Source organism: Amaranthus tricolor, chromosome 16 (genome assembly GCF_026212465.1).
Source record: "Amaranthus tricolor cultivar Red isolate AtriRed21 chromosome 16, ASM2621246v1, whole genome shotgun sequence".
In the NCBI taxonomy this organism is placed as follows: Eukaryota; Viridiplantae; Streptophyta; class Magnoliopsida; order Caryophyllales; family Amaranthaceae; genus Amaranthus; species Amaranthus tricolor.
The window spans coordinates 3,704,898-3,719,453 of NC_080062.1; the positions used below are offsets into that span (position 1 = coordinate 3,704,898).

General features: G+C 33.3%; 1 protein-coding gene across 1 annotated transcript; it reads right to left on the reverse strand.

Moving 5' to 3' along the window:
• Positions 1–9,213: 9,213 nt before the first annotated feature.
• LOC130802989 (uncharacterized) lies at positions 9,214–14,556 on the reverse strand. Its single transcript, XM_057667129.1, has 2 exons — positions 13,838–14,556; positions 9,214–11,003 (listed from the first exon to the last, which is right to left on the reverse strand). The coding sequence occupies exons 1-2, from the start codon at positions 14,311–14,313 to the stop codon at positions 10,772–10,774; spliced, it is 708 nt and encodes a 235-aa protein (XP_057523112.1). The 5' UTR covers positions 14,314–14,556; the 3' UTR covers positions 9,214–10,771.

A 14,556-nucleotide genomic window follows, 5' to 3' on the forward strand; every position in this document is an offset into this window, starting at 1 on the left:
TGGAGTAAAATGCAATAACACAAATCTTTAATCCAAATAAATCAAACCTTAAACAAAAATAGAATCTAAATTCAATGTTTTACACATTATTGAAGTTATGAATTTGAAATCCATAGATTTTGTCTATGTCACTCAAACCCACAACAAAGGGCACATTAAAACCTCGCGATTAAGGTATATCCCTTAAAATTAAGGGGTGCCACACCCAAAAGGATAGAGATTAGAGAGATAAAATGAAAATGTCGGCTACCCATACTTGTTGGAGGTTGCCTAAACATGTGGCCGACTTTTGTTAAGAGCCTAAGAACATGATGCTTAACGACAAAACTAATTTTTAGATCGTGTCCTTTTTCTTGTTGTTGCTTAAATTTTCAATTGGTCTTGGTTAAAAGTTTTTAATTATGAGTATTTTTTGGTTTTTTCAGACCATGTCAATTTAGGACAAAAGTCTATCTACTAATTCTATGAATTGATATATCACTAATGTTGGATTATTACATTATAGTTTTAAATTATTTACATACTTAATACCAAAAATACTAACGACCCGTCTGGTTAATGGTATTAAATTGTGGTAATGAGAATGATTTATAGTGTAAAATTTCATCAAAAATTCCAAATCGTTCCCATCGTAATGAAACTTTGATCAGTTTTTATTGTTTACAAATTTTCATTACCACTCAATACCACATCTCCCAATGGTAATGCATTGGAATGAACTTTATGAAGAAAATGAGATGATTGAAGTTGTACAAGCATGGCCATCAAGGTAACCAAGAGATTTTTCAACCAAAATTACACTAATTTTTCATTCTCATTACCACCGTTTATTACCTCCTATCAAACGGGCCATAAAAGCTAACAATAATACTTTTCAAGTATAAATTAAACATTTTGACTACTTTAATTTCACATCCAATTCTTTTCTTCTAAATAGAAATATTCAACTCTCCTAACTTACCTTACATTAGCAAAACATTCAGTTTTATTGTTTAATTATATAATTTATACTTGCATTATTTATTTAAATTTATTAATTTTTTATTATATTATATTAAAAATTTATTTATTGTACTGAGTTTTTATTATGCTAATTTATGATAGTGGAATACTATCTATATTTATTTTGAGTAATTAATTTGTTTTTAAATACGTGAGGTGATAGGAAATTATTATTCGTTATGATCTACCTAAAAATGATCTTCTTGTTTGATGTGGTGTGTGGGGCTGGGTGCATGTTAAATGACTTCTTCGCTCCAAAGGAAATTGTGAAAACTATAATACGGGAATAATCTGTGTTGTCCTTTCATTAACTCCAACCAATATTTATATAATACAAGATGGTAACCGTAGAATTAGTAAAAAACCGTCACCAAACCGTCACCAAAGATAATGAAACTGCTGAAAGTGTGATAATGTAACCGTCACCAAATATACCAAACCGTCACCAAAGATAATGAAACTGCTGAAAGTGTGATAATGTAACCGTCACCAAATATCTGATGTATACCGCGGAGTGCACATATCCTCAATACCCCCCTCAAGTTGGAGCATGGGGTTCAAAAATGCCCAACTTGGACATAAGTAACTCAAATTGGAACTTTCCGAGAGCCTTAGTGAAAATGTCCGCCAATTGAGAAGAAGTAGAAACATGAGATGTTGTAATCAAACCCTCGGAAATAGCATCCCGCACAAAATGACAATCAACCTCAATGTGCTTCGTACGCTCATGGAAAACCGGGTTTTTGGCAATATGCAAAGCAGACTCACTGTCACAAAAAAGGGAAATAGCTTTGGGATGATGAACTCCCAAGCTCAACAACAAACCTTTCAACCATTTCAACTCACAAGTAATGGCGGCCATAGCCCTGTACTCTGCTTCAGCAGATGATCTAGAAACCGTATGCTGTTTCTTGGTCTTCCAAGAAATTGGAGAATGCCCAAGAAACACAAACCAACCTGTCAAAGACCGACGAGTGAGAGGGCAAGCCGCCCAGTCAGAGTCACACCACCCCTGTAAAGAAAGCTCACTGTCTGCACTCAACAAAATACCTTGTCCAGGAGTACCTTTCAAATACCGAACTACACGCATGGCAGCCTCCCAATGATCAATGCGAGGCTCCTGCATAAACTGAGACAAAATATGCACCGAGTATGCTAAATCTGGGCGAGTTACTGTAAGATAAATCAGACGACCCACAAGCCGTCTGTAAGGCGCAGGATCGGAAAGGCGATCTCCTGTAGCTAGACCTAGTCTGTGGTTTTGTTCCATAGGAAAGCCACAAGGTTTCGCCCCAAGTAAACCGGCCTCAGAAATAATATCCAACGTATACTTACGTTGACAAAGAAACAAACCCTGTGAACTTCTAGCAACTTCAATACCCAGAAAATATTTCAAACAACCCAGATCTTTCATTTTAAAACAGTCACTAAGATATGCTTTGAAAACACCAGTGGCAGCGGAATTATTACCAGAAATAATGAGATCATCAACATATACTAAGACATTTATTTGAACTGTGCCTTTAGTATAAGTGAAAAGAGAGTAATCAAAGTAAGATTGTAAGAAACCATACCCTTTCAAAGCAGAGACCAACTTAGCAAACCAACAACGAGGGGCTTGTTTTAAACCATACAAAGACTTGCGAAGACGACACACCAAGGACGGATCAGAACTCTCAAAACCAGGAGGGAGTTTCATGTAAATCTCCTCGTCAAGATCACCATGAAGAAAAGCATTGTGAACATCCATTTGATGAAGTTCCCAATTCTTAGAAGCCGCAATAGCAAGGAAATCGCGAACTGTAGTCATCTTAGCAACGGGAGCAAAAGTCTCATGATAGTCAATTCCGACCTGCTGATGATTGCCCAAAACAACCAAACGAGACTTCAAACGTTCAACTTCGCCATTAGACTTGAACATGGTTTTGTAAACCCACTGGCTACCAAGCGCACGCTTACCCGCGGGTAGATGTTCCAAAGTCCAAGTTTCATTGTCCTCCAAAGCCTGTATTTCATTCTGCATAGATTTTTGCCAATCCAAGGATTTCATAGCCTCTTTAAAAGATTTTGGTTCCTTGTCAATCACAAGGGCTGCAATAAACTTCCTATAATTCACAGAATACTTATGACAATGTATGTAATGTGCCAGAGGATAAGGATTACCTGAAGAAGCATGATTAGACCGAGAGTTTGAAAGAGACGGATTATGAGCAATGACGGAATGAGTAACAAATGGTTTCCCAGAAGGATCAACAAAATCACGGAGCAAAACCGAGGGATACTTATCCCGAAAACCACGACCCAAAGGCTCCGGAGAAGAGAAGTCAGTGGTAGGCTCAGGGGACAATGAAGCAGTGTTGTCTGGCTGCTGTGGCTGCTGATCAGCAGCTGAAGGAGAGGAAGACGCGCGCTCCTGCAGTAGTCCATTACCTACGCTCGGGGAATCTGTAGCGTATGGAGCTGACTGCTGCGAATGTGGCTGCTGCAAAGGAGAAATAGCTGGCTGCAGACTGTCCGCATCTAAAGTTTCTAAAGTCTCAAACTCCAAAAAATCATCATGAACAGGAATAGGTCCATCAAAAGTATTAGGAGCAATATGGACATCTTCCAGGGATCCAAAAGGGAACACATCCTCAATAAACTTCACATCTCGGGAAACAAAAAACACCTTTGAATCAAGATCATACACTCTCCAACCTTTCATACCGTAAGGATAACCCACAAACACACACTTTCTACTACGGCTAGCAAATTTATCGCCATGAGTTTGCTGATTATGCGCAAAACACAAACACCCAAAAGTACGTATGGCATCAAAGGAGGGAGGTTTGTTAAAGAGGATTTCAAATGGTGTTTTGTTGTGTAAAAGTGGAGTTGGTGTGCGATTAATCAAATGAGCAGCGGCAAGGACACACTCCCCCCAAAAGTAAATAGGTAATTTGGCCTGAAATCTCAAAGCTCGGGCAACAGATAAAATATGTTTGTGTTTACGTTCCACTCTCCCATTTTGTTGAGGCGTACCCACACAAGAATGTTGAAAAATTATTCCAGTCGCATTGAAAAACTCAAACAAACAATTAAATTCATTACCATTATCACTTTGCACGATTTTAATTTTTTGATTAAACTGACGATCAACCATTGCAACAAACATCATAAACATTTTAAAGACCTCCATTTTATCAAGAAGTAAATAAATCCAAACTGCTCTAGAATAATCATCAACAATTGTCAGAAAATAACGAGCCTTACAAGAAGAAACATGTCTATACAGCCCCCACAAATCACAATGCACTTTTTCAAAAATTCTAGAAGCTCTATTAGTACTCAAAGGAAAACGAACTCTAGAGTGTTTAGCACGCATACATACTTCACACCCCTTATCTAAAACATCTCTATTATTACGAAGTTGAGGAAGCAACTTTACTACTTTCTCGGAAGGATGACCCAAACGACGATGCCATAAATCCAGGGACGAAGCTTCAATCGCACCCACTTGAGGAACCAATTCCGTATTGCTAAAATAGTATAATCCGTCTCTCTTAGTTCCCGTCCCAATCAGCTCCTTCGTTGGGTCCTGTATGACACAAATGTGTTGAGTAAATTGAACAGTACAATTAAGATTGTCATTAAGCTGTGAAATAGAAAGCAAATTGCAACGCAAATTAGGAACAAATAAAACGCCTGTGAGAGTGAGTTTATCCGACAAGCGAACAGAGCCAATTAAAGAAGCATTAACAATGTCACCATTGGGCAATCCAACAGGACAATTAAAACTCTCAGTGTCGAACAACCAAGAAATACCTCCTGTAACATGATGTGTAGCGCCGGTGTCAATGATCCAAGAGGTGGAATCAAACTGAGGTGGCGGCGGTGGTGGTGTTTCACTGTCCACCATTTTACTGAAAAAATCCTTGAGAGAGAAAAAAAAAATTAGTGTTTAACGTGGCTCCGATACCATGAGAAAACTATAATACGGGAATAATCTGTGTTGTCCTTTCATTAACTCCAACCAATATTTATATAATACAAGATGGTAACCGTAGAATTAGTAAAAAACCGTCACCAAAGATAATGAAACTGCTGAAAGTGTGATAATGTAACCGTCACCAAATATACCAAACCGTCACCAAAGATAATGAAACTGCTGAAAGTGTGATAATGTAACCGTCACCAAATATACCAAACCGTCACCAAAGATAATGAAACTGCTGAAAGTGTGATAATGTAACCGTCACCAAATATCTGATGTATACCGCGGAGTGCACATATCCTCAATAGAAATGTTCCAAAACCTTTTGTTTTTCCTTGTTCCTATAAAACGAGCACACCTAGCCCGAAGTTTCTAAATGACTTATTTGGATTGAATGTGAATATTTAAGGCAGTATAAAATTTCAAATAAATAAAATAAAGGTAAGCTTCCTCACCCTCCACTAAGATAAAATTATATCTCAAAATGGGGAAATTAATTGCTATTTTATTATTATTCATTATTTTCTTACTAATTTGTCTACCTCTTTAACAATCAAATTTCTAATCTCTTATCTAACTAACTTTGAATTTCCTAGTTTAACTTTTATTTACCCGTTAAATATATGCCCTCAATTCAAGCGAGGGCTAAGTGATTTCATGAATTCCTTTATGTAGTTCTTGATGATTATTGTTTATGTTAGTATCTTCTCCAGAAATTTGTTGTCTTCGTATACGTATGCTTCAGAGTAATAAATTATAAATTCCATTTATAAGGAAAATCCTAGAAATAGAACCCTAAGAGGTTGTAAAATTTACATGATGGTATTGTTGTGTTATTCTATTGAGTAAAGCCTTTTACTTTTTTTTGAGATGAGGTAAAACATTTTACTAAGTGCGACACTGCGACATTATATAGAAGCTTAGCCTAACTAATACATAATTAATTATATTATATAATTAATTTATTAACATTGCGACACCGGATATGATGATGAATTTCAATAGTGTCATAAAATACTTAAATATTTTCCTAAATTGTCTAACTTTAAACATTTAACAAAATTGACTAAAAATGTTAAATGGTTTAGTTGGGTGGATTTTATGTCATTCGGGTTTAACCTAACAGACTATAAATTTATTATTATATTTTACCTATATAAATAGCTAAATATACCATGTAATTTTTTCATTCAAACTTTTAAAACAATTAATATTATTATATTGAGTCAAAGTCAAAATAAACTTTTAAACTAACAGTTGTGAAATATTGACTCAAATAACAAAAATTAATGAAAAAATTACTAAGTGATAACTCAAAATTACTAATGTAAAACTCAAAAATCCACCAAATTTTTTAAAAAAATGAGTCAAATCGATAAATTTTAAGAATTCTAATAATAATTATATTAAGTAATTCTCTTTATATCTATATCTTTAAAAGATTAATTCATAAACCAAAAAGCCACTAATATCATAAATTTTTAATTTAATGTGAGTGTGACAATGTGGCTACTTACAACCATAACGAAACTCGAAGAGTATTTATTCATTTAGTTTAAGAAAAGGAAGGTTAGTTAAAGTCACAATTACGGTAATTAACCAAGTTGATATTTGAGAGGATCATGTAGTAATTAATCATCACCTCACATTACTTAATTAGTGACTTAGTAAAAAGGTCGTTTAATTAATTGATGAGAAAATTAGAATGGGTGGGCCCTAATCATGGAAGGCACGTTCTATAGGAGGAAAATTAAGCAAGCAAATTTGTCTTTTTTTGTTCTCCTTGTGGTGAGAGCGACATGAGTGTATGAGACCATGTAGATTGGACATGTCTCTTTCTATCAAGTCAATTACACAAATTTTCTATATAAAATTAAAAGAAAATTCTAATCAAATAAGGTTATTTACAAATGACCATAACAAAATACATAACATTAAAATAAATGAAATAAGAAAAAAATAAAATAAAAATCTCAAAACTCCTCCTATAAATGAAAATACATAAGAGTGATTTACTAATTTCTTAAATATCCGTTATTTACTTATACTAACTCATAATAATAATACTCCATTGCTATTAATCAATGTTGTTTATAGTAAATGTCTCATTTTCTTTTTAGATTTGTCTTCTAAGAGTCTTTCTTGCCTTATTTTACTTTTTTATAATTTATAGATATGACACTGATATGAACTTATTTTTTGATTCTATTATTACCTTAATATTTATGCAAATCTCAAACAAAACATTTGCTATGAAATTGAGGGAGCAGGAGAATACTTTTACTTTTTGATGGGTTGAGTGAAAGAATTTTTACATGTAAGAAAAAAAAATTAATTCAATATGTAAAATGATAAGAATCGAGCTCATGTCGCTAATCTAATAGGAAAAATCTTAACAACTAATCTAGTCTCTCTTTTCATATGAGTTTGCCATATTTTTCCTTTTATTCATTCATTATTTTTTTTGGCAATGTGTCTATTTTTTTCTTTTATTCTTATTCATACATTTTAACTCTTTTTTAATATCATTCATACTATTCAAATGATTCTATTATTTTTTAATCTTTGTTCAAAGTTTCTTTATTGCAAATGTTAAAGTTAGTAGTTGTTACTCTCTCCGTTCTGAAATACTTGTTATATAACAATTATGGACACTATTTAACATTCAAGCTTATTTTATATATTGTGGCTAATGTGTAAGAAAAAATACAGTTAAATGGAATCTTGTTTGAATCGTCTAATGACATACTTTCATAATATTAATTTTTTATAACTTTTAGATGTATATAATTCAATATATAAATGATCAAAATAATATATTAAATTATGTAAAAAGTCAATTGTAACAAGTATAATGAAACAGAGGAAATAAGTCAAATGTAACAAGTATAATGAAACAGAGGAAATAATCCAAATGTAACAAATATACTGAAACAGAGGAAATACTTGTTAATAGATCATGTTTGGTCAGCAATTCAGCATCCTTGTTTGGTTAATATAAGCATTCTCATGCGCAGAACTAGAAATGAAGGTTGGTTCAATCTAATTATGAGAACACCAAGTTTACCTTAATTCTTAAAGACAAGGACATTTTATACTTGTGTACATAAGTATTGAGTCGTAGTAGTATTTAAATTTTTTTTATTGCAGAATAGATATTGAATTTTAGTCGACAAATTTTATTTTTTGAGTTTTTTTTTTTGGTTTAATTCGAATTAAAATGTGTATTGATTTTATCAATTTGTTAAGTGGTTAGTTGGGTTCATTAAATCCTTATTCCTTAACAACTAGTATTCGGTGCGTACCAAAATCCTTATTCCTTACCAACCTTTGAGGTTTCTCTAGCGACCTACTAATATTCATCAAATACCAACACAATTATTTTATATATTTTCCATTATTATTATTATTATTATTATTATTATTATTATTATTATTATTATTATTATTATTATTATTAATTTGACCTTATAAAGTACTGAAAATGCGAAAATCACAATAAGAAACACAAGACAAATAGACAATTATAATAAAGAATGAAATTAAGAGTAGATAGATCTTGTTATAAAAGAAGACCACACTATGATTTAAACCACAAATCAAAGTATGATAAACCCCACATTGGATTTGGTTTAGCTTTAGATTTGAGATATTATGTCATGGATTTTTTTTTTAAGGGAAGATTATGTCATACAATATTAACGTGTGTTGAAAGTTGTACTTTTATGTGTCTTTGGGAATAATTGAGTTCATGTATTTCTTCTTGTCCTCTTTTTAGAGGACGTATAAGTACGATCTGTCCGCTACCTTTCTTTTCACTGAACCCTAATTTATGTGGGATACTAACTTAATAACTCTGACTTTGATTCTAACAATTTAAGGCTTATTTACTATCAATTTTTTTGTTATTAGATTTTAATTCTTTTGAAACCTAAAATCTAAACAATAGGAACCCAATTACTTTTTAGTTTTTGGTTTTTAAAATCATCATATTTTCAATATACTTAATAATTATTTATTCATTATCATATATCATATGACTTAAAAATAAAAAATCAAAAAGACAAACTAATGTAGAGCTTGTGGGTATTGGATTTCCATATTTAAAAATCATGCCAAACATGGCCTACATTATAAAACGAAATATCATTATTGTCTCTCCATGATAAGATTGTGGAGACATGTAGATATAATAAAAGTATAAAACATTAACCCCATCTCACATGAAATTAATACCTTTATTCCAAGAAGGTAAGGACTAGTAAATAATAAAGGGGTTGAATTGTAGGAATATTTGGATAGATTGTAGTTTTTAATAACTTGCCGATATATAGCATGTATTTTTTTGAATTATAGGGTAGTTTGAGAAAAAGAGAGGGTTAACTGAAAATCGATCCGTAACCTTACTTGAGAAAAATGATATTTGGTCAAACTGAGACCAGATCTAATTGTCGATATGTAGAATGTTTGAGATGGAGGTAACGCATTATGTGATAAAGTTGGAATTATAAATGTGAGGGTATGACGTTGTGGTCATATAGATTTAGAGGTGAATAATTAGATTAAATTTGACTAAACTTGCTGACTCTATCTTAACATGATCCAAACATAAAAATAAAACTAAATTAACACACACTTAAAACACTCGGATGTTTTAGATCAAACATTAGATTTTTCACACAATTCTAGTTGCTACTCTCCCCTCCTATTTATTTAACATAACTAACTATTTTAGTTCATCTCACCCATTTTGAATTATTTCTATTTTTGTTCGGAGTAGTACAACTTAGGAGTAGAAGTTAGAAGTGATAGATTGGCCCAAGACTTTTGATATTTGTGACACAAAATGGACCCAATTTACAAGTTACACCCAAATTCACATTGGACTAACAAGAAATTAAGGAACCCAAAACACACTTAAAGACCCTTTAAAGTCAATTCACACATCTTTCAAACTTTGTTCAAACATCCTTACCTTAATTGTGACTTTGTGACAAGCTTTAATTTACAGTCACTATCTTTTATTACAGCACTAAAGTAGAAGCAAATTACACCTTTTCTTCTTTAAAACTAACATTGAAAAAACCCAACAAATATCAATTGACGACACTAACGGCATGTTTAATTGTTAATACTAAATGACGATAATCAGATTTGCAGTGTAAATTTTCATCATTGTTTTCCATTATCAGCTAATACCATATCTTTAAATAATAATGTAGTTTAATGAATTTTATCAAGAAAATGAGAATCATTAACACTATCGACTTGTTTAATGAATTTTCCTACCAAAATTACACTAAATTTCCATTATTATTCTCTCTATTTAACACTGACAACCAAACAGCCCAAAAAATGATATTTGGTATACACACTAAACAAGGGTATATTAGTCATTTCCAGAACTTCGCGTGAAAACTCAATTTCCATGGCAAACAACAATACATTTACGGTGAAGCAGGAGATCTCATTTCTCCTTTGAGATAGTTTTCTTTTACACTTGGGGTTCTTCCAACCGAAATGCCAACAAGGCGAAAGTCGAGACACGAAAGTTTAAGGGCATAATGGATAATACAACATGACATGAAATGAAGCTATTCCCTAAAGAGCTCTTGGGTCTAATCTAATACTATAAACAAACCTTGCCTAATGCTACTATAAGATGGTTGAAGTGAGAATGGAATACAAAGATACCTGCTCCTTGCCGATAAAGCCTCTGTAGCGTTTATATACGCCGGCTTTTTCTTCTTAAAATGTTGCAACAACACGCATTGCCATGGCTTCTGTACACAAATCCTAAGACGGTACATTGAAGTGAAAGAGCCAAGAGATGACGAAAGCAAAGACCATACAAGCGAGCAGGAAGTTAAGGAACCTATGCCCTTGCCAAAAGTGCCGGGTTTCAGCTGGATGAGGCGGAGCTGCAGTGGCTGTGGAATTATCGTTAGCTTCGTTCCATTGCTCCGTTAGTTCAACTTCGTTTACACCAACCACATTGCGAGCGGTTGAACCACATATCTCGCAGGTCCTACATTTAGAGGGGCGTAATATTAGATAAGTTGGCAATCAAGAAATAAAGCCGACACCAAGCTGTTACTGAGCTGAGAATACAAGTCGCAAACTGCAAGAATACGCACAATTTTGGAGACCAATAGGCCATATATTTTTGTTTCTCGGTTGGAATCCAAGAGAACATATATATGCACAATAGTCATACTATGAATTCTGCAGAAGCAACAATCACGGCCTAAAGGCCAAAATAAGCTCCGGTTTTTTACTTGCAATACTTAGTTCGGGACGAGGACCTAGGTAGCTTAATAAGAGGTATGGTTCTTACTTCATTTCCATGTAATTAGAGTAAAGAGAGAAAGGGGTCAGGATATGTAATAAAAGGGTAATATTAGAGAGTTGCAAGTAAATAACAACGGTTGAGAAAAGAAAGAGTCGCACGAAAAAAAAAAAAACAGAGGAAGTAATAAATCTAAAGATCATACTATTCGATAAGTGACCCTCGTAGGTTAAATCACTCTTTCAAGTTTCAAGCATGATTTTGTTTAATGCATTCTTAAATCACAAACATATTCAAAAACTAGAAATGAAGATCATATCTAACATCTTTCGACATAGATATGTATTTCGTAATTATTTCAATAGTGTTCCATTTTGCACATAGATTGGTTTTCTTCCATTAAGAAGAGGAAAAGTTCAAAGTATAAGCTCGAGGATTTGTGCTGTGCTTGATTCAACGATCAATTTCTTATAATCGACCTTAGTCCTCATATCAAAGTTCAAAGTATGTATCTATATATCCCCCGAAAAACCAGAGATATTTTTTTAAGTGTGTCCCAACACATGGCATGAACGGCAAAATCTAAGCAGAAAACTAAATGTTGCTTGATATAGTAGATGACAATAGTGAGACCAAGCAATAAACTCTACAAAAAAACAACTACTTCTCTTCTTATATAATGATAAAATCCATCATAACATGCCTAAAAAGCTATGTCGGGAAGAAACTAAGAAAGTTGTAGTGCTGTACAAGCAAGAATTATAAAATTCAAAGCATATATTCTCTCGGTCCCTTTGAATTCGCTACATTACAACCTAAAAGCTCTCAATATGAAGCATGCAACTAAAGCATTCAGAAAAATGAATGATCCGTGTCTCTACAAGGAATCAACAATTGCTTTCTTGGCACAAGACGTGTCCGCATATTCAAGAATATCCGAAAAGAAAGCCTAGATTAACCGTCAAATGTCATATGTAAGGATGCTAAATATGTCGAGTCACGTGTTCTACCTCGAATATTTATATACTATGCTTTATGCAAATAGCCAAACAAAGTATGTCGCTAAACTTATCTTTTCCTTTAGTGCCATATCTCCATCTAAAACGAAAAGTATCGGAAGAGGCAAGGGGAAAGAATTCAAGGAAGCATATTCTTTAATGGAAGTGAATTTGCTAATTTTGATATGTGATTATAGTTTTGGACATGGAAAACCACCAAATTTTATCTTCAACAACTAACAACTAAAGAATCCAACCAACCAAGCAATAAAGGAGGATCAAATAAACAATGAAAATGGATTTTTATGCAGATTTCACATGGTAGGAAGTAATTAACAATCTTTAGCATTACACCTAACTTAGGAAAAGTCAGCTGAAGTAATCACATGGAACAAGTGCAGTTGCAGCTGCTATATAACTAAATCATATCAAAAAATAATTAACAAAGAAAAGTTGCCAACAAAAATGGATGATACATGAAAGTTTAATAAGGAAACTTCAGTTATACGGAATGAACATAAGATGAGAATCTAATAAATTAAGACAAAACGAAAATCATTTTGCCTGGTAGTTGAAGTGATAAACTTGTTATCGGGTTTTAGGAAATCCTTATCGGGTTTGTGTGCAGTCAACTGTCCTCTTATGCGGGTTTTGTCGTGTACAAACCCGATAACATGGGGTTTTGATTCTCACCGCTTACAGGAACATAGATTCCCCCTCCCCATCTTGCCCGTCGGAGATTGTCCTAAGCCCATAAAAAAAGATAAAACAAGTTTTGAAACATGGTTCTTAACACCTTTTGCTTTATTTTACTTGATTCCTTCACTCATTATGAACCAACTTTACTTTGTTATCACCATTTTTCTTTCCTCTATCCAACAAACAAAATGTCTATTCTTACATAACTTTTAGCTCACCAACAACCTATCATAGTATACAAAACTGCTTTTATGGATTACCTGATGAAATCTCAAAATCAGCATGGTAAAAAAGCATCAAAAATGAGTCAGACCACTCATAAATCATCCAAACCAAGGACCAATTTGGAAGAAATAAGAGATATTCAGGTGATCATTCACACCAAAGATAAATCACCCACGCATATACTAAATAAGATGAGCAGGGACTCTCTGGCAGCGCTCCCATCTATGGATGGGTATGAGTTGTTGTCTTTATTCCCTTTTCAGACCCTGACCATACTTCTTATGAGAGGGATAACCGGGTTAGATGATGATATACTAAATAAGATGATAAATCATCAATTAAATGCATTAAGAAGTGTACTAAAATGATTAAATAAGGTAAATCCAAGAAAGATCAAATCTTTAGAACTTACAACTAACATTCATCAAGAAGTGTGCTAGAATTAGAAATAAACAGAAATTTATGATCAATTAAGCTAGCATTATCATCAAGAAAGAAAGAAAAACCCACATAAAGATTATCATCAAGAACAACAATGTCAAAAGCCATAATCTCGAAAGATTGGGGTCGATTATAAAAACCAATAGATAAGTTTCAGTGGTCGTTCAAATAACACATAAAGATCAAATCTTCAAGAAATCAAAAACTTACTTGTTACCCCTAATTTTAAACCAAGCTTCAGCACAATGTTTATGAGCAGAGGCCAAATCCTCCTTACAAGAACAACCCAATTCAATAGGGAATCCGGATTCAGGATTCGACCCATCTAAACTCAAATGACAAATCCTGCAATCCCTCTCAACTTTTGATAAATGCACATTCACTTTTGTCTCTAGATCCATAACTTCTTCCACTGAACATTCAGACAAACAAGAAGATGAAGAAGAAGAAGAAGAAGAAGAAGAAGAAGACCTATTTTTCTCATTTATTCTTCTTCCATTACTAACTTCATCATCCTTCATAACTACAACCCTTGTACAAGAAGATGAATCATTTGAACTACTTTCTTCATATGAACATCTAACACTTGCTTCATCTGAATCTTCACCATTGTTATGAGAAATTATTCCTTGCTCTATATCACCAACATTACTAGAAATCATTGTTGTCATTGGCATGATTCTCATTAAAATGAACAAAAAATGAATTGGGTTGTTCTTTTATTTGAGATTTAAGAAGTGGGTTTTATGTATTTTGGGTTAAATGTTTTCCATTTGAATGGGGTTGTTTGATTTCTGGTACAACTCCATTGAAGAAGGATTTTGTTTTGTTGAAATGGTTTTGTTGGGGTTTTGATGAACCCCCCAAGAGAGAAAATGGAGGAAGGGAAGTCTGCTTTTTTGCAGGAAACAACAGGCTTAAAATAACAT